A 22,500-nucleotide genomic window follows, 5' to 3' on the forward strand; every position below is an offset into this window, starting at 1 on the left:
TTACTGTTACTCACATCCAAATAATTTACTGTCTCCACATTGGGGAAGGGTATAGTCGTGATTTTGGAAAATGTACCATTCTGCCTTTTGGGAAAAAGTAAAAGGAACAGGCTGTAGTGAGATACCTGCTTGGGAATTGGTAGAGATAGAAGAACACACCCAGCACTTAGAGACATTAAAGTCTCTGGCATAGGTATAGGACATGTAAAGGAAAGTGTTAACATTGGACTCCTAGGTAAGGCCAGTTAGGCCAATCATGTAACTGAAAATCAATGTTGTGGCAAACAGTTTTACAGATTCTGATTTTGGTACCCGCGCTTCACATGTGATGCGTGAATCCAGAATTTCTTTCCTTGGAGTTTCACAGCTGACTGGGTTGTGAGTAACACTTGATAGGGTTATGTCATTGCACATTTGGCCTCCCACTTGGCCCCTAACGGTTCGCTGGATTTCTTGATGTAGACCGATTCGCCGGGCACCAAGTCGTGGCTCCCCTCAGGAAGGTCACCCTAGACCGCCGACACCTGTTGGGAAGCAAAACTGACAGCATTTATTAAGTTTTGACAATAACTGAGTAAAGCATCACGCATCAGATGACAGTCTGCCTTTCTTAAGTCAGTAGTGCCTGGCAGGGACATGGGTCTGCCAGTGATGATCTCAAATGGACTTAGACCTGTGGTTCTGTTTGGGAATGCTCTCATACTGCACAAAACGAGTGGCAAGGCTTGAATCCAATTCCTGCTTTCTTGGTTGTATTTGGACAATCGTTCTTTTAAAGTCCGGTTCATGCGTTCCACTTGTCCTAATGATTCTGGATGACAAGGACAGTGTAGATTCCAATTGATATTCAGTAACCTGCACACCTCCTGGCAAACAGCACCTGTAAAGTGGGTTCCATTGTCTGAGTCAATGGTAGCTGGTACTCCTCATCTGGGAATATAGTCTTTGCATAGGACTTTGGCTGTATGGGTGACTGTAGCCCTCCTGGCTGGAGCAGCCTCTACCCATCTAGAGAATTTGTCAATAAAGAAGGAACCATCTGTAAATAGAACCAAATCTGCATTTTGTAGTGGTTGTTCTTCTATCAGGCGTGCCTCTTCCATTTCCTCTGTTACTTCCACACAGTCGTGTTCTTCTTCTCCCCTCTTTTGCTCCTCGGGAAGCGGGAGCAAAGATGATGGATTAACGGGGCTTGCATGGTGGAGGTAAAGATTAGGTGCTTCCAAAATTGCTGCCCATCTGATCCACCTGGCTGATGTAACTTGTGATACTCTGTTCATGGAGAGTAGAGAATGGACTGCATGGAGACATTTGATGGTCAATTGCTGGTTTAGGATTTCCTGCTGTAGCCATCATGGCTCGACATATGACTTCCATGGCTCTGAGGCAGCTGCCATATGCCACGGCCACATTATCCGGTTTGACAGAATAGTATCCTACTGGTCTTAGCTGGTCACCATGTTCTTGGGCTAGTACTGCTGTCATGTACCCTTCTTTCTCATGAACAAACATGGTGAAAGGCTTTCCATTGTTTGGAATTCCTAGACCAGGTGCTGAGCACAAGGCCTGTTTCAGGGTCAAGAATGACTCTGTTCCGTTGTGAGGTCAACCATGTCTTTTGATTTTTGGTTGCTTTTAAGAGGTAATTTAATGGTTGAGCCATCTCTGTAAATGAATCAATCCAATTGCTGTTAAAGTTGCATAGTCCCAAAAAGGATCTCACCTCCTGGACAGTTGTTGGCTCTTTGGCAGCTTTGATTGCAGCTGTTCTGTCCTGGGTAAGCTCTCTTTTGCCTTTAGATATTTTCTGACCTAAGTAGACAACTTCATCTTGGGAAATTTGTGCTTTGGCGAGGCTGGCTTTGTGTCCATTGTAGCTAAGGTGGTCTAAAAGGACACGCAAGTCATCTCTTTCATGGTCTTCTTCATCAATGGAGGCCAGCAGGATGTCATCTATGCACTGGATAATGGTGGAGGGCATATCAGGCAGTTCCCTCAGGTGGTCCTGTAGAGCCATGTGAAAAACAGTAGGGGTGTTATAAAACTTGTAGTAGTCTGGTCCATGTGTATTGTTGTCTGATGGTTGCACCTCCTCTGCCAGTGGTACTGACCAAAAGCCATTGGCCAGGAACATAGAACAGGATATACACACCAGAGTGAAATAATTTGGGTTGTGCATCAGGATTTTTAAAAAAAAGGACATACACCCCATGGTGAAATAATTTTGCGTTGTGCATCAGGATTTTAAAAAAGAATTAAAGGATAAGTAAGTAGTGCAAGAGTTCGTGGAAACGCAGCACATCCTGTCCTCTCATCATGTCATACCCTTAAATAGGGATTTTGATTCAGCAACAATGATGGGTCTATTATGTATGTCCAAGTCGCGATGGTATGTGACTTGGAGGGCAACTTGGAGGGAGTGGTGTTCCCATGTGCCTAGCGCCTTTGTCAGATGGTGGATGGCGTGGGTTTAGAAGACGCTGTTCAAGATGCTGTGGCAAGTTACTGCTGTACATCTTGTACACACTGCTACCACTGTGTGCCAGTGGTGAAGGGAGTAAATGCTAAATGCTGCAAGCCAAGTAGACTACTTTGTTTTAAATCTCTTGATCGATTAACAGAATTGTGGTCCCAGGGGCTCCTGTCACAATCCTGATGCGTCCCAGTTTAAAAGTCTTAGTTTCAGTGTATGTAGTACTAAATGTTTATTCACTTCCACTAAGTGAATCACCTTCATTCTGGCTCCTTTCATGCACCATAGGAACTTGTCTGAGATGCTACTTTGGGAAAAATATTTGCTATGCGCAAACAGAAAAATGAACTTGACATTATTGCAACATGGCATTTGCTGATTGGCATTCAGTGCTGTTCAACTCTGGTCTCGCTACAATTACTTGGATATCATAGAATCATACTGGACAGAAGGAGGTCACTTGGCTCATCAAGCTATTACTGATTCTTTGGAAGCGCTATCCAATTATCTGCAAATGGGAATGAGAGCATAGTTGTAATGTTATAGAACTATTAATCCAGATGTCTGGAACAATGTTGCAGATGCATTGTTAGGGAAATGTAGTTTTAAGAGATTTGTTTTGGTAAAAATTAGAAATAAGGTATAGTTTTAACTGGGTTTAATTTATTGTTTAGGATTGCCTGCTGTAGCCATCATGGCTCGACATATGACTTCCATGGCTCTGAGGCAGCTGCCATATGCCACGGCCACATTATCCGGTTTGACGGAATAGTATCCTACTGGTCTTAGCTGGTCACCATGTTCTTGGGCTAGTACTGCTGTCATGTACCCTTCTTTCTCATGAACAAACATGGTGAAAGGCTTTCCATTGTTTGGAATTCCTAGACCTGGAAGTGTAAAACCTGTAGTTAGATTTATGCTGGATAACGGTGTTTGTATGTGTGAGGGTTGGTTTCCGTTCCAACTGTGATTCCATTGTGCCCAGAGAGGGCTACGGCGTGAAGAGTATATACCAGCAGTGTTGCTTAGCAACTAGGTCCTTGTGAGGCAGAGAAGCTTTTAAGTTTAGCTGAATTTGATTGTAGTTGGTGAAGTTGTGAGAGAGTAGGCAGCTCATAGCTCTGCTAGAAACAGTTGGTTTCGAAGGCTGGAGAGAGAACATCTCTCTCAGCTTTGCTAGAAGAAAACCGATACTATGGAGTAATGGTTAAGAAAACAAAAGCAGCGATCTGAAGAGCAGTTAAATAAAGAAACTATAGAAATGAAGAGAAGTCGGAGGTTAAAGGTACCAGATCAAGGAACTGTTCAGTAAAGACAGACAGAGCTGAGAAGAAGCTGTGAAATAACTATTAAAATCGGTAGCTGGATCTCCGAGTTTGTGTAAAAGCAGTTAATACAGAAGAAACCTGAGAGGAAAGTGGGAAACCTGGAATTGGTTCTTTATTAAAAGTGGAGTGAAAGCCTGGTTTGGCCGTATAGTTGAAAAACCTGGAATGGATTTGTAATAGAACAGAGAACATACAGTGCAGAAGGAGGCCATTCGGCCCATTGAGTCTACAGTAACACACTTATGCCCTCACTTCCACCCTACCCCTGTAACCCAATAACCCCTCCTAACCTTTTTGGACACTAAGGGCAATTTAGCATGTCCAATCCACCTAACCTGCACATCTTTGGACTGTGGGAGTAAACACAGGTTTATCACAATTTTCCAGCTTTTGTATTCTGTGCCCCTACTTATAAAGCCTAGGGTCCCAAATGTTTTCTTAACTTTATTGTGGTGGTCTGCTATGTTCTCTGTAACAGCGAGATGTGGGCCTTGAGGATGGCGAGCCTTGAAAGGAGGCAGCTCTCCAGGGAGGAGACAGAGCAGAAGGAAGACCAGGCAGAGGGAGATGTTGAACAGAAGTGTCCCTGCTGCATGACAGGGACATGCTCCTCCTTCCACCCTCCAGGAACAGGATAATAACAATAATAATCTTTATTATCGTCACAAGTAGGCTTGCATTACCACTGCAATGAAGTTACTGTGACAATTCTGAATTCTCCCTCTTTGTAACCGAAACTTGTGTGGCGCGAATGTCACTTGCCAGGCCAAGCCTGGATATTGGACATCTTCGGACTGTGGGAGGAAACCCATGCAGACACTGGGTGAATGTGCAGACTCCGCACAGACAGTAACCCAGCGAGGAATCGAATTTGGGACCCTGGCGCTGTGAAGCCACAGCACTAACTACTGCACGTTCTCCCCGTGTCTGCGTGGGTTTCTTCTGGGTGCTCTGGTTTCCTCCCACAAGTCCCGAAAGATGTGCTGTTAGGTGAATTTTACATTCTCAGTTCTCCCTCATTGGACCTCAACAGGCACCGGAATGTGGCGACTAGAAGATTTTCACAGTAACTTCATTGCAGTGTTAATGTGAGCCTACTTGTGACAATAAAGATTATTATTAAGATCAAATAGTTCATGTCCAAATGTAGCAGGACCTGGACAATATCCAGGCTTGACCTGGCAAGTGGCAAGTTACATTCGCACCATGGGTTCCAAAGTCTGGCACTCAGACCTCCATTGCCAGCTACAACCTTCCTTCTGGGTGGGTAGCCAATTGTGATTGGCCATCTTGTTGCTTGCTGTTTTGCCCCCGCAGTGCTCGGGCACTGTGTACCAGCTATCCCTGCCAACTATACAGTTTGCACTCCACCTTGCCACATGCCAGACTCTCTTTATTCCGCTGGTCCTGTAATGGGGCCAGGGTGATTTCATGGATTGGATTGGATTGCATTGGATTTGTTTATTGTCACGTGTACCAAGGTACAGTGAAAAGTATTTTTCTGCAAACAGCTCAACAGATCATTCAGTACATGGGAAGAAAAGGGAATTAAACAGAATTCAAGAAAATACATGAGAATACATAATAGGGCAACACAGTATATACAATGTACTACATAAGCACTGGCATCGGATGAAGCAGACATGGGTGTAGTGTTAATGAGGTCAGTCCATAAGAGGGTCATTTAGGAGTCTGGTGACAGCGGGGAAGAAGCTGTTTTTGAGTCTGTTCGTGCGTGTTCTCAGACTTCTGAATCTCCTGCCCGATGGAAGAAGTTGGAAAAGTGGGTTAGCCGGGTGGGAGGGATCCTTGATTATGCTGCCTGCTTTCCCCCGGCAGCGGGAGGTGTAGATGGAATCAATGGATGGGAGGCAGGTTCGTGTGATGGACTGGGCGGTATTCATGACTCTCTGAAGTTCCTTGCGGTCCTGGGCCGAGCAGTTGCCATACCAGGCTGTGATGCAGCCCGATAGGATGCTCTCTATAGTGCATCTGTAAAAGTTGGTACGGGTTAATGTGGACATGCCGAATTTCCTTAGTTTCCTGAGGAAGTATAGGCGCTGTTGTGCTTTCTTGGTGATAGCGTCGACGTGAGTGGACCAGGATAGATTTTTGGTGATGTGCACCCCTAGGAATTTGAAACTGCTCACCATCTCTCCCTCGGCTCTGTTGATGCTGACAGGGGTGTGTACAGTACTTTGCTTCCTGAAGTCGATGACCAGCTCTTTAGTTTTGCTGGCATTGAGGGAGAGATTGTTGTCGCTGCACCACTCCACTAGGTTCTCTATCTCCCTCCTGTATTCGGACTCGTCGTTATTCGAGATCCGGCCCACTATGGTCGTATCGTCAGCAAACTTGTAGATGGAGTTGGAACCAAGTTTTGCCATGTAGTTGTGTGTGTACAGGGAGTAGAGTAGGGGGCTAAGTACGCAGCCTTGCGGGGCACCGATATTGAGGACTATTGTGGAGGAGGTGTTGGTGTTCATTCTTACTGACTGTGGTCTGTTGGTCAGAAAGTCAAGGATCCAGTTGCAGAGTGGAGAGCCAAGTCCTAGGTTTTGGAGCTTTGATATGAGCTTGGCTGGGATTATGGTGTTGAAGGCGGAGCTGTAGTCAATAAATAGGAGTCTGATGTAGGAGTCCTTGTTTTCGAGATGCTCTAAGGATGAGTGTAGGGCCAGGGAAATGGCGTCTGATGTGGACCGGTTGCGACGGTATGCGAATTGAAGTGGGTCAAGGCGTTCCGGGAGTATGGAGGTGATGCGCTTCATGATGGGGCAGCCTTGACCAGCTTTGCACTCTGTGCCTGCCTCCCCCCAGCTAGTCAGAGACTGACAGCTCCTGAAATTATTGTGACATTTTAAATGTTCCACTTTCCCCTCAAACAAGCTGTTGACAACCTTTTTCAGTAATTGGCCTCGATTAGGAGAACTGGCTTCCTGTCCTGCCCTGGTAAATATTGACAACGCCAGAATGGTGTACTGTAACTGACAAATTGCCTGAAGCTGCTATTTTCAAGCTCGCCCCCTACTCAGAGCAGCCTGGTTGATTCTTTTTTAAAAATAAATTTAGAGTACCCAATTCATTTTTTCCAATTGAGGGGCAATTTAGCGTCGCCAATTCACCTAACCTGCACATTTTTGGGTTGTGGGGTGAAACCCACGCAAACACGGGGAGAATGTGCAAACTCCACACGGACAGTGACCCTGAGCCGGGATCGAACCTGGGACCTCGGCGCTGTGAGGCAGCAGGGCTAACCCACTGCCACCGTGCTGCCCTCTGGTTGATTCTTAACTGCCGTCTCAAATCATCTAGGAAACATAGAACATAGAACAGTACAGCACAGAACAGGCCCTTTGGCACTCGATGTTGTGCCGAGCATTGTCCGAAACCAAGATCAAGCTATCCCTCTCCCTGTCATTCTGGTGTGCTCCATGTGCCTATCCAATAACCGCTTGAAAGTTCCTAAAGTGTCCGACTCCACTATCGCAGCAGGCAGTCCATTCCACACCCTACCCACTCTCAGTAAAGAACCTACCTCGGATATCCCTCCTGTATCTCCCACCCTGAACCTTATAGTTATGCCACCTTGTAACAGCTACATCCACCCGAGGAAATAGTCTCTGAACGTCCACTCTAGCTATCCCCCTCATCATCTTATAAACCTCTATTAAGTCGCCTCTCATCCTCCTCCGCTCCAAAGAGAAAAGCCCTAGCTCCCTCAACCTTTCCTCATAAGACCTATCCTCCAAACCAGGCAGCATCCTGGTAAATCTCCTCTGCACCCTTTCCAATGCTTCCACATCCTTCCTAAGTCCTTACATGTCCACATTAACCCTTACTAACCCTTACCAACTTTTACAGATGCACTACAGAGAGCATCCTATCGGGCTGCATCACAGCCTGGTATGGCAACTGCTCGGCCCAGGACCGCAAGGAACTTCAGAGAGTCGTGAATACCGCCCAGTCCATCACACGAACCTGCCTCCCATCCATTGATTCCATCTATACCTCCCGCTGCCGGGGGAAAGCAGGCAGCATAATCAAGGATTCCTCCCACCCGGCTTACTCACTTTTCCAACTTCTTCCATCGGGCAGGAGATTCAGAAGTCTGAGAACACGCACGAACAGACTCAAAAACAGCTTCTTCCCCACTGTCACCAGACTCCTAAATGACCCTCTTATGGACTGACCTCATTAACACTACACCCATGTATGCTTCTTCCGATGCCAATGCTTATGTAGTTACATTGTATATATTGTGTTGCCCTATTATGTATTCTCATGTATTTTCTTGAATTCTGTTTAATTCCCTTTTCTTCCCATGTACTGAATGATCTGTTGAGCTGCTTGCAGAAAAATACTTTTCACTGTACCTCGGTACACGTGACAATAAACAAATCCAATCCAATCCAAGTGAGGTGACCAGAACTGCACACAATACTCCAAATGTGGTCTCACCAGGGTTATGTACAGTTGCAGCATAACCCCGCGGCTCTTAAACTCACGCCCCCTGTTAATAAACGCTGACACACTATAGGCCTTCTTCACAGCTCTATCCACACAAACCCCAATATCTCTCTGTTCCTCCACATTCCTCAGAACCCTGCCATTGACCCTGTAATCCGCATTCAAATTTTTTCTATCAAAATGAATCACCTCACACTTATCAGGGTTAAACTCCATCTGCCATTTTTCGGCCCAGCTCTGCATCCTATCAATGTCTCTTTGCAGCCGACAACAGTCCTCCACCTCATCCACTACTCCACCAATCTTGGTGTCATCAGCAAATGTACTGACCACCCTTCAGCCCCCTCCTCCAAGTAATTGATAAAAATCACAAATAGCAGAGAACCCAGCACTGATCCCTGTGATTCTTTCTCCACTGGACGTTGCCCTCGGAACATGTTGCCTCTAAGTTGGGCAGCCACATAGCAACCTTTCTAAAAGCTCCTATCAGACTGCGCACAAGTCAGCCCCTTTATGTTACTGTTTTGGTATGCCCTCCTGCACACTAACCTGTCATGGCACCCTTTTTAAAAATGAACTCATGGGATGTGGACGTCACTGGCTAAGCCAGCATTTATTGCCCATCTCTAACTGCCTCTGCGAAAGTGATAGTGAGCTGCCTTCTTGAACCACTACATGTGGTGCAGGTACCCACAGTGCTGTTAGGGAGGGAGTTTCAGGATTTGGGCCCAACGATAGAACATAGAAAAATACAGCACAGAACAGGCCCTTCGGCCCACTATATTGTGCCGAACTTTTGTCCTAGACTAAGAACAAATTAATCTACACCCCATCATTCTACCGTAATCCATGTACCTATACAATAGACGCCGAAGGTCCCTAATGTTTCCGACGCAACTACTTCCACAGGCAGTGCATTCCATGCCCCCACTACTCTCTGGGTAAAGAACCTACCTCTGACATTCCCCCCCTATATCTTCCACCATTCACCTTAAATTTATGTCCCTTTGTAATGGTTTGTTCCACCCGGGGAAAAATATCTCTGACTGTCTACTCTATCTATTCCCTGATCATCTTATAAAGCTCTATTAAGTCGCCCCTCATCCTTCTCCGTTCTAATGAGAAAAGGCCGAGCACCCTCAACCTTTCCTTGTAAGAACTACTCTCCATTCCAGGCATCATCCTGGTAACTCTCCTTTGCACCTTTTCTAAAGCTTCCACATCCTTCCTAAAATGAGGTGACCAGAACTGCACACAGTACTCCAAATGTGGCCTTACCAAGGTTTTGTACAGCTGCATCATCACCTCACGGCTCTTAAATTCGATTCCTCTGCTAATGAACGCTAGCACACCATAGGCCTTCTTCACAGCTCTATCCACTTGAGTGGCAACTTTCAAAGATCTATGAACATAGACCCCAAGATCTCTCTGCTCCTCCACATTGCCAAGAACCTTACCGTTAACCCTGTATTCCGCATTCATATTTGTCCTTCCAAAATGGACAACCTTACACTTGTCAGGGTTAAACTCCATTTGCCACTTCTCAGCCTAGCTCTGCATTCTATCTATGTCTCTTTGCAGCCGTCAGCAGCCCTCCTCACTATCCACAACTCCACCAATCTTCGTATCGTCTGCAAATTTACTGACCCATCCTTCAACTCCCTCCTCCAAGTCATTCATGAAAATCATAAACAGCAGAGGACCCAGAACTGATCCCTGCGGTACGCCACTGGTAACTGGGCTCCAGGCTGAATATTTGCCATCCACCACCACTCTCTGTCTTCTATCGGTTAGCCAGTTCATTATCCAACTGGCCAAATTTCCCACTGTCCCATGCCTCCTTACTTTCTGCATAGCCTACCATGGAGAACCTTATCAAATGCCTTACTAAAATCCATGTTCACCACATCCACTGCTTTACCTTCATCCATGTGCTTGGTCACCTCCTCAAAGAATTCAATAAGACGATGCAAGACCTACCCCTCACAAACTCGTACTGACTATTCCTAATCAAGCAATGTCTTTCCAGATGCTCACAAATCCTATCCCTCAGTACCCTTTCCATTACTTTGCCTCCCACCAAAGTAAGACTAACTGGCCTGTAATTCCCAGGCTTATCCCTATTTCCTTTTTTGAACGGGGCACAACATTCATCACTCTCCAATCCCCTGGTACCACCCCTACCCCTGTTGACAGTGAGGACGCAAAGATCATTGCCAACGGCTCTGCAATTTCATCTCTTGCTTCCCATAGAATCCTTGGATATATCCCGTCAGGCCTGGGGGACTTGTCTATCCTCAAGTTTTTCAAAATGCCCAACACATCTTCCTTCCTAACAAGTATCTCCTCGAGCTTACCAGTCTGTTTCACACTGTCCTCTCCAACAATATGGCCCCTCTCATTGGTAAATACTGAAGAAAAGTACTCGTTCAAGACCTCTCCTATCTCTTCTGACTCCATACACAATCTCCCGCTACTGTCCTTGATCGGACCCACCCTCGCTCTAGTCATTCTCATATTTCTCACACATGTGTAAAAGGCCTTGGGGGTTTTCCTTGATTCTACCCACCAAAGATTTTTCATGCCCTCTCTTAGCTCTCCTAATCTCTTTCTTCAGTTCCCTCCTGGCTATCTTGTATCCCTCAAGCGCCCTGTCTGAACATTGTTTCCTCAGCCTTACATAAGTATCTTTCTTCCTCTTAACAAGACATTCAACCTCTCTTGTCAACCATGGTTCCCTCACTCGACCATCCCTTCCCTGCCTGACAGGGACATACCTATCAAGGACACGTAGTATCTGTTCTTTGAACAAGTTCCACATTTCAATTGTGTCCTTCCCTGACGGCCTATGTTCCCAACATATGCACTTCAGTTCTTGTCTGACAGCATCGTATTTACCCTTAACCCAATTGTAAACCTTGCCCTGTTGCACGCACCTATCCCTCTCCATTACTAAAGTGAAAGTCACAGAATTGTGGTCTCTATCTCCAAAATGCTCCCCCACTAACAAATCTATCACTTGCCCTGGTTCATTAGCAAGTACCAAATCCAATATGGCCTCCCCTCTGGTCGGACAATTTACATACTGTTAGAAAAGCTTCCTGGACACACTGCACAAACACCACCCCATCCAAACTATTTGATCTAAGTGAAGGAATGGCAATATATTTCCAAGTCAGGATGGTGTGTGGCTTAGGTGTTGCAAATATGGTCTATAAGATTGTAACGTTTTGGGACTGTCTAATTTAGGGTGGAATGGAGGCAGCCATCTAACTGGTCTGGCTTCTATCCGGAAACAAGTTTGGGTTGTTAAAGGTTTCCAGGTGTGTGTGTGTGTGTGTGTGTGTGTGTGTGTGTGTGTGTGTGTGTGTGTGTGTGTGTGTGTGTGTGTGTGTGTGTGTGTGTGTGTGTGTGTGTGTGGGGGCGGTGTGGGGGCGGTGTGGGGGTGGTGTGCGTGTGTGGGGGTGGTGTGCGTGTGTGGGGGTGGTGTGCGTGTGTGGGGGTGGTGTGCGTGTGTGGGGGTGGTGTGCGTGTGTGGGGGTGGTGTGCGTGTGTGGGGGTGGTGTGCGGGGGTGGGGGTGGTGTGCGTGTGGGGGCGGTGTGCGTGTGTGGGGGCGGTGTGCGTGTGTGGGGGCGGTGTGCGTGTGTGGGAGCGGTGTGCGTGTGTGGGGGCGGTGTGCGTGTGTGGGGGTGGTGGGGGTGGTGTGCGTGTGTGGGGGTGGTGTGCGTGTGTGGGGGTGGTGTGCGTGTGTGGGGGTGGTGTGCGTGTGTGGGGGTGGTGTGCGTGTGTGGGGGTGGTGTGCGTGTGTGGGGGTGGTGTGCGTGTGTGGAGGTGGTGTGCGCGTGTGTGGGGTGCTGTGTGCGTGTGTGGGGGTGGTGTGTGCGTGTGTGGGGGTGGTGTGCGTGTGGGGGGGGTGGGGTGCGTGTGGGTGTGGTGTGTGTGTGTGGGGGGTGGTGTTGTGTGTGTGGGGGTGGTGGTGTGTGTGGGGGTGTGGTGTGTGTGTGGGTGTGGTGTGTGTGTGTGGGGGGTGGTGTTGTGTGTGTGGGGGGTGGTGGTGTGTGTGGGGGGGTGGTGTGTGTGTGGGTGTGGTGTGTGTGTGTGGGGGGTGGTGTTGTGTGTGTGGGGGTGGTGGTGTGTGTGGGGGTGTGGTGTGTGTGTGGGGGGGGGTGTTGTGTGTGTGGGGGGGTGGTGTGTGTGGGGGGGGTGGTGTGTGTGGGGGGGGTGGTGTGAGTGTGGGGGGGGTGGTGTGTGTGTGGGGGGGGGTGGTGTGTGTGTGGGGGGGTGGTGTGTGTGTGTGGGGGGGGGTGTGTGTGTGTGGGGGGGTGGTGTGTGTGTGTGGGGGGGGTGGTGTGTGTGTGGGGGGGGTGGTGTGTGTGTGGGGGGGTGGTGTGTGTGTGGGGGGGGTGGTGTGTGTGTGTGGGGGGGGTGGTGTGTGGGGGGGTGGTGTGTGTGTGGGGGGGGGTGGTGTGTGTGTGGGGGGGGTGGTGTGTGTGGGGGGGGTGGTGTGTGTGTGGGGGGGGGTTGTGTGGGGGGGGGGGTGTGTGTGGGGGGGTGGTGTGTGTGTGTGGGGGGGGTGGTGTGTGTGTGGGGGGGGTGGTGTGTGTGGGGGGGGTGGTGTGTGTGGGGGGGGTGGTGTGTGTGGGGGGGGGTGGTGTGTGTGTGGGGGGGGTGGTGTGTGGGGGGGGTGGTGTGTGTGGGGGGGGGTGGTGTGTGTGGGGGGGGTGGTGTGTGTGGGGGGGTGGTGTGTGTGTGGGGGGGGTGGTGTGTGTGTGGGGGGGGTGGTGTGTTTGTGTGGGGGGGTGGTGTGTGGGGGTGTGTGTGGGGGGTGGGGTGTGTGTGTGTGTGGGGGGGGGCTCGGTGTGTGTGTGTGTGGGGGGGGCTTGGGGGGGGGTGGTGTGTGGGGGGGGTGTGTGTGCGTGTGTGGGGGTGGTGTGCGTGTGTGGGGGTGGTGTGCGTGTGTGGGGGTGGTGTGCGTGTGTGGGGGTGGTGTGCGTGTGTGGGGGTGGTGTGCGTGTGTGGGGGGTGGTGTGCGTGTGTGGGGGTGCTGTGTGCGTGTGTGGGGTGCTGTGTGCGTGTGTGGGGGTGGTGTGTGCGTGTGTGGGGGTGGTGTGCGTGTGGGGGGGGTGGGGTGCGTGTGGGTGTGGTGTGTGTGTGTGGGGGGTGGTGTGTGTGTGTGGGGGGTGGTGGTGTGTGTGGGGGTGTGGTGTGTGTGTGGGTGTGGTGTGTGTGTGTGGGGGGGTGGTGTTGTGTGTGTGGGGGTGGTGGTGTGTGTGGGGGTGTGGTGTGTGTGGGTTGTGGTGTGTGTGTGTGGGGGGTGGTGTTGTGTGTGTGGGGGTGGTGGTGTGTGTGGGGGTGTGGTGTGTGTGTGGGGGGGGGTGTGTTGTGTGTGTGGGGGGGGGTGGTGTGTGTGGGGGGGGTGGTGTGTGTGGGGGGGGTGGTGTGGGTGTGGGGGGGGGTGGTGTGTGTGGGGGGGGGTGGTGTGTGTGTGGGGGGGTGGTGTGTGTGTGTGTGGGGGGGGGTGTGTGTGGGGGGGTGGTGTGTGTGTGTGGGGGGGTGGTGTGTGTGTGGGGGGGTGGTGTGTGTGTGGGGGGTGGGTGGTGTGTGTGTGTGGGGGGGGTGGTGTGTGGGGGGGTGGTGTGTGGGGGGGTGGTGTGTGTGTGGGGGGGGGTGGTGTGTGTGTGGCGGGGGGTTGGTGTGTGTGGGGGGGTGGTGTGTGTGTGGGGGGGGGTGTGTGTGTGGGGGGGGTGTGTGTGGGGGGGTGGTGTGTGTGTGGGGGGGTGGTGTGTGTGTGGGGGGGGTGGTGTGTGTGTGGGGGGGGTGGTGTGTGTGTGGGGGGGGTGGTGTGTGTGTGGGGGGGTGGTGTGTGTGTGGGGGGGGTGGTGTGTGTGGGGGGGGTGGTGTGTGTGTGGGGGGGGGTGGTGTGTGTGTGGGGGGGGTGGTGTGTGTGTGGGGGGGGTGGTGTGTGTGTGGGGGGGGTGGTGTGTGTGTGGGGGGGGTGGTGTGTGTGTGGGGGGGGGTGGTGTGTGTGTGGGGGGGGGTGGTGGTGTGTGTGGGGGGGGTGGTGTGTTTGTGTGGGGGGGTGGTGTGTGGGGGTGTGTGTGGGGTGGTGGGGTGTGTGTGTGTGTGGGGGGGGGGTGTGTGTGTGTGTGGGGGGGGGGGGGGGGGTGGTGTGTGGGGGGGGTGTGTGTGTGTGTGGGGGGGTGGTGTGTGTGTGGGGGGGGGGGTGTGTGTGTGGGGGGGGGGGGGGGTGGTGGGGGGGGGGGGGGGGGAGGTGGTATTGGGCCTGGTGAGGTGCATGATGTTCACACTTAGAGAAGCCAGCTGTGTGAAGCCAGATATCCAAATAAATCCGCAGGTTGGTGACACCTTGATACAGCCTGTGAAGCAATAGCGTTAGTGTGGCTGGATACCTGCGAGACCGTGTGGAAGCTTGAATGCACAGGGTGCTCCAGGGCAGAGGAATACTGAAAGGAAAAGTTGAAATCCTGGATGGGAATCCTTGGTGAAAGTATCTGAGAGAGAACCTTGTGGGTGAAAATTTCAAGTGTGTTCTTTGAGAGAGGAGTTTGGAGACCCTTGTGTGAAAACCAGAGTTCCAGTGAGACCAATCGGCTTAAAGAGTGACGAGCATCTCGGGGGATTTGATGAGAAATCTACCAACTTGTTTTGGGTGGCACCTGTCACTTGGTTTCGGAATGTGGTGTTCCTGAGCATGGACTGTGTACATACTGAGAACATGGTATAAGATTTTGTAACTTGTGTTATCGTTATCGTAGAGGGACAAATTGTACATCTATTGGACTGTGGTGTACTTCACCCTTACGTTCGTGATAGTCCGGGCAAAGACACTCACAGTTATGAACAAAGTCTTTGTTACAGTTATAACTGGGCTGGTGGCATAAACAACATGCACACCAGACAGCTCTGCCCTGCTGCCTGCCCTGTGTATATATACTCCACATTTAAATTAGCAAAATTAGCACATTCCAATCACTTATTACTAGTTATCTATATGTAATTATGACTATCGATTAGGTTTAGTATATGAGAATAATTCACCAATCACATCAAAGGTCCGCATGCTGAATTAAACTATCCAATCATTACAAAGGCACATATGTTGTCTTGCGATTAATGATATCGGTGGTCCAATATCTGGTGTGGCGCTATCAATCGCCCATCCCTGTTCTTATCGGCAGACATCTTGGAGCCAGAGCAAATGGTAGACTGACAGATTGTTATACAGACCGTGAGAGTAAACACCTGGCTAGTTCCTACCTGGGAACTGGCCCCACTGACAAATTGTGTCCTTGTACTGTATTTTTTACAAATTGACAGCTTGTTCCCCAGTCAGAACTGAACGTTTTAACTTCTCCAGTAAATAATGGAACTAGAGTTTTTAAACTGAATGCAGTGCAATGTCTAATAACTTAAAAATGCCTTCTTCACACATCAATATCTGTAGAGTAATAGCTGGAGTGAAGGAATAGTGTGTTCTCGTTAATCGTTTCTTGTCTAATAAATGTTTTTATTCTTTTGTTAAAAGTTAATCGGCAGTCCTACAACTCTGTTCATCCACACCTCTAGAGAAAAAACATAAAAGTTAGGATTGCATTGTTCCACTCTGGCACTTGACTTGCTAGTAGTAAAGTCAACTGGGATTGTAACACTGGAATTTATTAGAAAAAGTGGTGATCTCACGGAAACATGCAAGTTTCTGAAGGGTGGGCTTGATATAGTAGACGTTGAGAGATTGTTCCCTCTGCTTGGGGAACCTGCTTGGGGGCATGGACTCCAGATAAGGGGCCGATTATTTAGGACTGAGATGAGGAGAAATTACTTCACTCAAAAGGTTCGTGAATCTTTGGATTTCTCCACTCCAAAAAGGTTTTGGATGCTCATTTGTTGATTGCATTTAAGGTTGGGATAGACAGAATTTTGGTGTCTCAGGGAATCGAGGGATATGGAAAGTGGAATTGAAGTCCAAGGTCATCCATGATTATAGAATTGAATAGTACTATAATAATTATAGCAGTGTCGACAGGTGATATGGTCTACTCAATATCTTGTGTTAAAAATTACATGGGGGATCTTCTCTGTAGTTTAAAGTATAAGTTGCCTTCAAAAATAGTGAAAGTCAATGTTGCTATTAGTTTGTTTATTACAGTAAAAGTCTTTAAACTTCAAGTGTTATGTTGTGCTCTTTCAGTCGGTCACTGGAATTCAGGTAATAGTCTCCAAGGGGATTGTAACATAGGCAAATGTACTAAGAGTTGCAAAACCAAGGGAGATAGGAGGAGTTGAGATACAGATCAACCATGACCTTATTAAATGTAAATAAGGCTCAGGGGACTGAAGGATCAGCTTTTGTTCCTCTATTTCTATCCTTTTTCTCAAAATAATAAATGTGCCAGAAACTGTTTTTCACTGAAATATTCCCCTGAGCTAAATTTCTCCACAAACTGCCTCCACGTACTAAGTTGTTGAGTTAATTCTGTGTTTTAAAAAAAAAGTAATGTAAATACAAGAAACACCATAGATAAAGGTTTTACAAAAAATAGGAACTTCAATAAAGCAGCGCTGCAAACTGCTAATCATTGTTTTCTTGCATTTATTTTCAAATAATTGACTAGAATTGTCTGATTTTCTCTTTACAGTGTGCTTAGAAAGAGTCCACCACATCTAATCAAAGAAATCATTTTGGTCGATGATTATAGTGACAACGGTAAGTAGGAATTGTTTTAACTCTTCATAATTAGTGTGTTCTGTTAAATACATTTTGTTAAAAAATATGAATGTCTACTTTCAGCTGAAGATGGAACTTTGCTGTCAAAGATTGAGAAGGTCCGAATTCTTCGAAACAACAGACGTGAAGGTGAATCAAGTGAAAGATTGTGTTTTTTTTTGTGTTTCTGTGTTTGACTTTTTCTTTTAAAAGAAACTTACTGATGATCTTTTCTTCCCTTACCCTCACAGGGCTAATGCGTTCGCGTGTCAGGGGAGCTGATGCAGCACAAGCAAATATCCTTACGTTTCTTGACAGCCATTGCGAATGCAACGAACACTGGCTGGAACCCCTCCTGGAGAGGGTGGTTGAGGTAAGCAACTAATTCTGGGAGAACATGTGCGAGTTACCAATTGACGTAGATGACTTACTTTAATTTGCAACTCAATGTTATGGATTTTCAGGAGGTATTCAATAAGGCACAAGAGGGTTCTTACAAAGATTTCAGATGTCTGTTATAGAACATAGAATATACAGTGCAGAAGGAGGCCATTCAGCCCATTGAGTCTGCACCGACCCACTTAAGCCCTCACTTCCACCCTATCCCCGTAACCCAATAACCCCATCTAACCTTTTTGGTCACTAAGGTCAATTTATCATGGCCTATCCACCTAACCTGCACGTCTTTGGACTGTGGGAGGAAACCGGAGCACCTGGAGGAAACCCACGCAGACACGGGGAGAACTTGCAGACTCCGCACAGACAATGACCCAATGGGGAATTGAACCTGGGACCCTGGCGCTGTGAAGCCACAGTGCTATCCACTTGTGCTACCGTGCTACCCTGTGAAATATTAGTGTGATATATCAGTGAAATATGGGAACAACAAAAGAAAACTGAATGATGGTTAGGAATCAAAGGGTTAATGAGTATTGCTTGGATTATAGAAAGGTTGCAACGTAGTAACGGTTTCAGGCAGGGAAGAACCATGGTCCATCTGGCTGAAACGCCATCATTTGTGCCAGTAATCCGTTCTACATAAACCTTCTTAATTAAAAATAAAAGTTCCTGCATTTCCTGTTTTCTTCTGCTTCCCTTAATTTGTGTATATGACCCCTTGTACTTAAAATCTGTACATGGATCCTATTTGCCTAAATCTTGCATAGTTCTATCATACCTACATCTTTTATTTTTTTAAATTTAGAGTACCCAATTCATTTTTTCCAATTAAGGAGCAATTTAGCGTGGCCAATTCACCTACTCTGCACATCTTTTGGGTTGTGGGGGCGAAACCCATGCAAACACAGGGAGACTTGCATCTTTTATTAAGGGGCATGATGCAGGATAGTCAACCTTTTCTCATTCTCTTTATGGACAGCATGGTAGCACATTGGTTAGCATTGTTGCTTCACAGCTCCAGGGTCCCAGGTTCGAGTCCCAGCTTGGTTCACTGTCTGTGTGGAATCTGCATGTTCTCCCCTTGTGTGCGTGGGTTTCCTCCGGGTGCTCCGGTTTCCTCCCACAGTCCAAAGATGTGCAGGTTAGGTTGATTGGCCATGATAAATTGTCCTTGGTGTCCAAAAGGGTTAGGTGGGGTTACTGGGCTATGGGGATAGGGTGGACTTAAGTCGGGTGCTCTTTCTAAGGGCCGGTGCAGACTCAATGGGTCGAATGGCCTCCTTCTGCACTGTAAATTCTATGATTCTGGCATTAACCTTGGGGAGACAGCTGAGGAGATGGTGATGTAATGGTAATATCTCTGGACTGTAAATCCAGAGGCCTAGGACCTGGGTTCAAATCCCACCATGGCTGATGGAATTTGAATTCAATTAATTAATAAATTGATTGATAAAAGAACCTGGAATTGAAAGGTAATCACAGTGATGGTGCCATTAAACTATCACTGATTGTCATAAAAGGCCACCTGTCTTTTAGGGAAGGAATCTGCTATCCTTAGCTGGTTTGCCTACATTTGACTCCAGATGTGGTTGATCCTTAATTGCTCTCCAAAATGACTTCTTAGCAAGCCACTCAGTTCAATTAGGGATGGGCAATAAGTGCTAGTCTTGCCAGTGATGTCCACATCCATGAAGGAATTAAACAAATCTTTGTAGCCCTTTGTCACAAGATTTCTTTGTCACTCGCTTGTACTTAAACATAGAGGGCATAGTATCAGAATTGCTAATAATGCAAAAATGATGTATTTGGCAACAAACTGTCAGCACATTGAGAGCAGTTGCATAGATAAGTGGTGGGTGCAATTTTATGTAAAAGTATGCCAACACCTCGAATTTAAAATTTGCACCTTAACTTACAAATTCCTCCATGGCCTTGCTCTATCTTAGGTACATAACCTAAGACCTAACAGCCCTACAACCCTCTGAGATCTCTGCATTCCTCCAATTTTGTCCTCTTGTGCATCTTTAAACACTCCACCACTTCCAGGTGCCAAGGCGCTAAGCTCCAGAATGTTCTCCCTAAACGTCTCTGTACCTCTACCTCTGTTCTCCTTTAAGATCCTGCTTTCAATCTACCTCCTTGAACAAGTTTTTTGCCAGCTATCCTAATATTTCCTTATGTGGTTCAGTGTCACTTTGTGTATGATTAAGCTGCCATGAAGTGCCTTGTGGCAGTTTACCAAAGGAAAGGTGCAAGTAAGTGCAAATTGTTGTTGTAATGCATTTAGAGAGGAAAACGAGGAATGGAATTATACACATGATAAATGTTTTGCTAATGATTGTGGATAACATGCCCAACTATAATATTCCTTGAAAGTGTAAGTAGCAAACATCATATAAAGCAGCTCAGTTGTGTTACAAATAGGCACATAAAATACAAGGTAATAATAATTCTATACAAGTAATAGATAGGCCCCAGTTAGATTACATATGACATTTTTTTTTTATAAATGTTTTTTATTCAGTTTTCATGTTTTATATTGAACAAATTACAAATTGTTAGAGAGAGAGAAAAAAAAAAGAACACACAAAAATTAACATATATATTTACAGGTGAGCATCTTCGTAGTAATAACTGTGGCCTCCCCCTTTTCGCCGGCATACATATTTTACATTCCCCAACATGTTTATTGGCATTTATTTAGTTTGGTTTTGGGCCTTAGCTAGCCATCAAACCCCCGTAACGAGCCCGTAGCCCCCCCCCTCCCCGCCGGCTACCTTCCCCCGACTATTCTTCCTCTTGTACGTTGGCCACAAACAGGTCCCGGAACAATTGCATGAATGGCTCCCACGTTCTGTGGAAGCCGTCGTCCGACCCTCGGATGGCGAATTTGATTTTCTCCATTTGGAGAGAATCCGAGAGGTCGGACAGCCAGTCTGCAGCTCTGGGCGGTGCTGCTGACCGCCAGCCAAACAGGATTCTACGGCGGGCGACCAGGGAGGCAAAGGCAAGGGCGTCCGCCCTCCTCCCCAGGAATAGATCTGGCTGGTCTGAAACCCCGAAGACCGCCACTATCGGGCATGGCTCCACCCTCACCCCCACCACTTTGGACATGGCCTCGAAGAAGGCTGTCCAGTACTCCACAAGTCTGGGGCAAGACCAGAACATGTGGGCGTGGTTGGCCGGGCCTCTTTGGCACCGCTCACATCTGTCCTCCACCTCCGGGAAGAATCTACTCATACGGTTTCTCGTTAAGTGGGCTCTATGTACCACTTTTAGTTGCGTCAGGCTGAGCCTTGCGCACGTGGAGGTGGAGTTGACCCTATGCAGTGCTTCGCTCCAGAGTCCCCACCCTATCTCCACCCCCAGGTCGTCCTCCCATTTCCGTCTTGTTGCGTCCAGTACGGTGTCGTCCCTATCTACCAGTCGGCCATACATGTCACTACAGTTCCCTTTCTCTAGGATACTTGCGTCCAGTAGGTCTTCCAGTAGTGTCTGTCGTGGCGGTTGTGGGTACGTCCTTGTCTCCTTTCGTAGGAAGTTTTTGAGCTGCAGGTACCGTAGCTCGTTCCCCCCAGCTAGCTGAAATTTCTCTGTCAGTTCGTCCAGTGTTGCGATCCTGTCGTCCGTGTATAGGTCCCTGACTGTCAGTGTCCCCCCGTCCTGTCTCCACCTTTTGAAGGTGGCGTCAGTCAGTGCTGGTTTGAACCTATGGTTGTTGCAGATGGGAGCCTTGTCCGACATTTTGTTCAGGCCAAATTGCTGCCGCAGTTGGTTCCAGGATTGGAGGGTGGCTGTCACCACTGGGCTGCTGGAGTGTTTTTTGGGTGGGGATGGGAGTGCTGCCGTGGCAAGGGCCCGGAGGGAGGTCCCCATGCAGGAGGCCTCCTCCGCACGCACCCACTCGGCTTCTGGCTCCTGGATCCATCCCCTTACTCGCTCGGCTGTTGCCGCCCGGTGGTAGAATTGTAGATTCGGGAGGGCTAGCCCCCCCCTGGATTTTGTTTTCTGTAGGACCTTCTTTGGGATCCTAGCATTTTTACCCCCCCATACGAACGCCATGATAAGTTTGTCCAGCGCTATGAAGAAGGCCTTGGGGATGTAGATCGGAATGGATCTAAACAGGAAGAGGAACCTGGGCAGTACGTTCATTTTGATCGTCTGGACTCTTCCTGCGAGGGAGAGTGGGAGTGTGTTCCATCTTTGCAGGTCCTTTTTTACTTCCTCCGCCAGGCTGGTGAGGTTCCATTTGTGGATCCCTTTCCAGTCATGGGCTATTTGGATCCCCAGGTAGCGGAATTTATGTCGGGCTTGTTTGAACGGCAGCCCCTTTAGTGCTGCCCCCCCCCCCCCCCCCCCCCGCTGGTGTACTGGGAAGATCTCGCTTTTGCTCATGTTGAGTTTGTAGCCCGAGAAGGCTCCAAACTCTTTCAGGAGCGCGATGATTCCGTCCATGCTGCTTTGTGGGTCCGAGATGTAGAGGAGCAGATCGTCTGCATAGAGTGAGACTCTGTGCTCTCTGCCTCCCCTTCGGATCCCCCTCCAATTTTTTGCTGCCCTGAGCGCAATTGCTAGCGGTTCGATTGCTAGTGCGAACAGCAGTGGGGACAGTGGGCATCCTTGTCTGGTGCCCCTGTGCAGCTGGAAGTATTGGGAGTTGGTATTGTTGGTCCGTACACTCGCCATGGGGGCGTCGTATAGGAGTTTTACCCACGCGGTGAACCCTGTTCCAAGCCCGAGCCGCTCCAGTACCTCTATGAGGTATTTCCATTCGAATCTGTCGAAGGCCTTTTCTGCGTCCAGGGAGACGATCACCTCTTGTGTTCTCTCCCCGGAGGGGGTCATTATCACGTTCAGCAGGCGCCTGATGTTCGAGGTGAGCTGTCTACCTTTGACGAAGCCCGTCTGGTCCTCTGTGACCACCTCGGGTACACAGTCTTCCAGCCTTTTGGCTAGGATTTTGGCCAGTATTTTGGCGTCTGCGTTCAGCAGAGATATGGGTCTGTATGACCCACATTCCGTTGGGTCTTTGTCTTTCTTAGGTATCAGCGAGATTGAGGCCTGTGCTAACGTGGGTGGCAGTGTGCCCCTAGCTAGCGAGTCT

The 22,500-nt window shown here is 48.5% G+C and overlaps 1 protein-coding gene across 1 annotated transcript in view; it reads left to right on the forward strand.

Moving 5' to 3' along the window:
• Positions 1-22,500, forward strand: part of galnt2 (UDP-N-acetyl-alpha-D-galactosamine:polypeptide N-acetylgalactosaminyltransferase 2) — a 172,454-nt gene that overhangs the window by 65,416 nt on the left and 84,538 nt on the right. The window contains exons 5-7 of the mRNA XM_038800613.1: positions 16,930-16,997; positions 17,082-17,147; positions 17,249-17,370. Of these exons, the coding sequence (XP_038656541.1) occupies positions 16,930-16,997; positions 17,082-17,147; positions 17,249-17,370 (256 nt within the window). The remainder of the gene's footprint in view (positions 1-16,929; positions 16,998-17,081; positions 17,148-17,248; positions 17,371-22,500) is intronic.

The sequence above is a fragment of the Scyliorhinus canicula genome, chromosome 6, assembly GCF_902713615.1.
Source record: "Scyliorhinus canicula chromosome 6, sScyCan1.1, whole genome shotgun sequence".
Classification (NCBI taxonomy): Eukaryota; Metazoa; Chordata; class Chondrichthyes; order Carcharhiniformes; family Scyliorhinidae; genus Scyliorhinus; species Scyliorhinus canicula.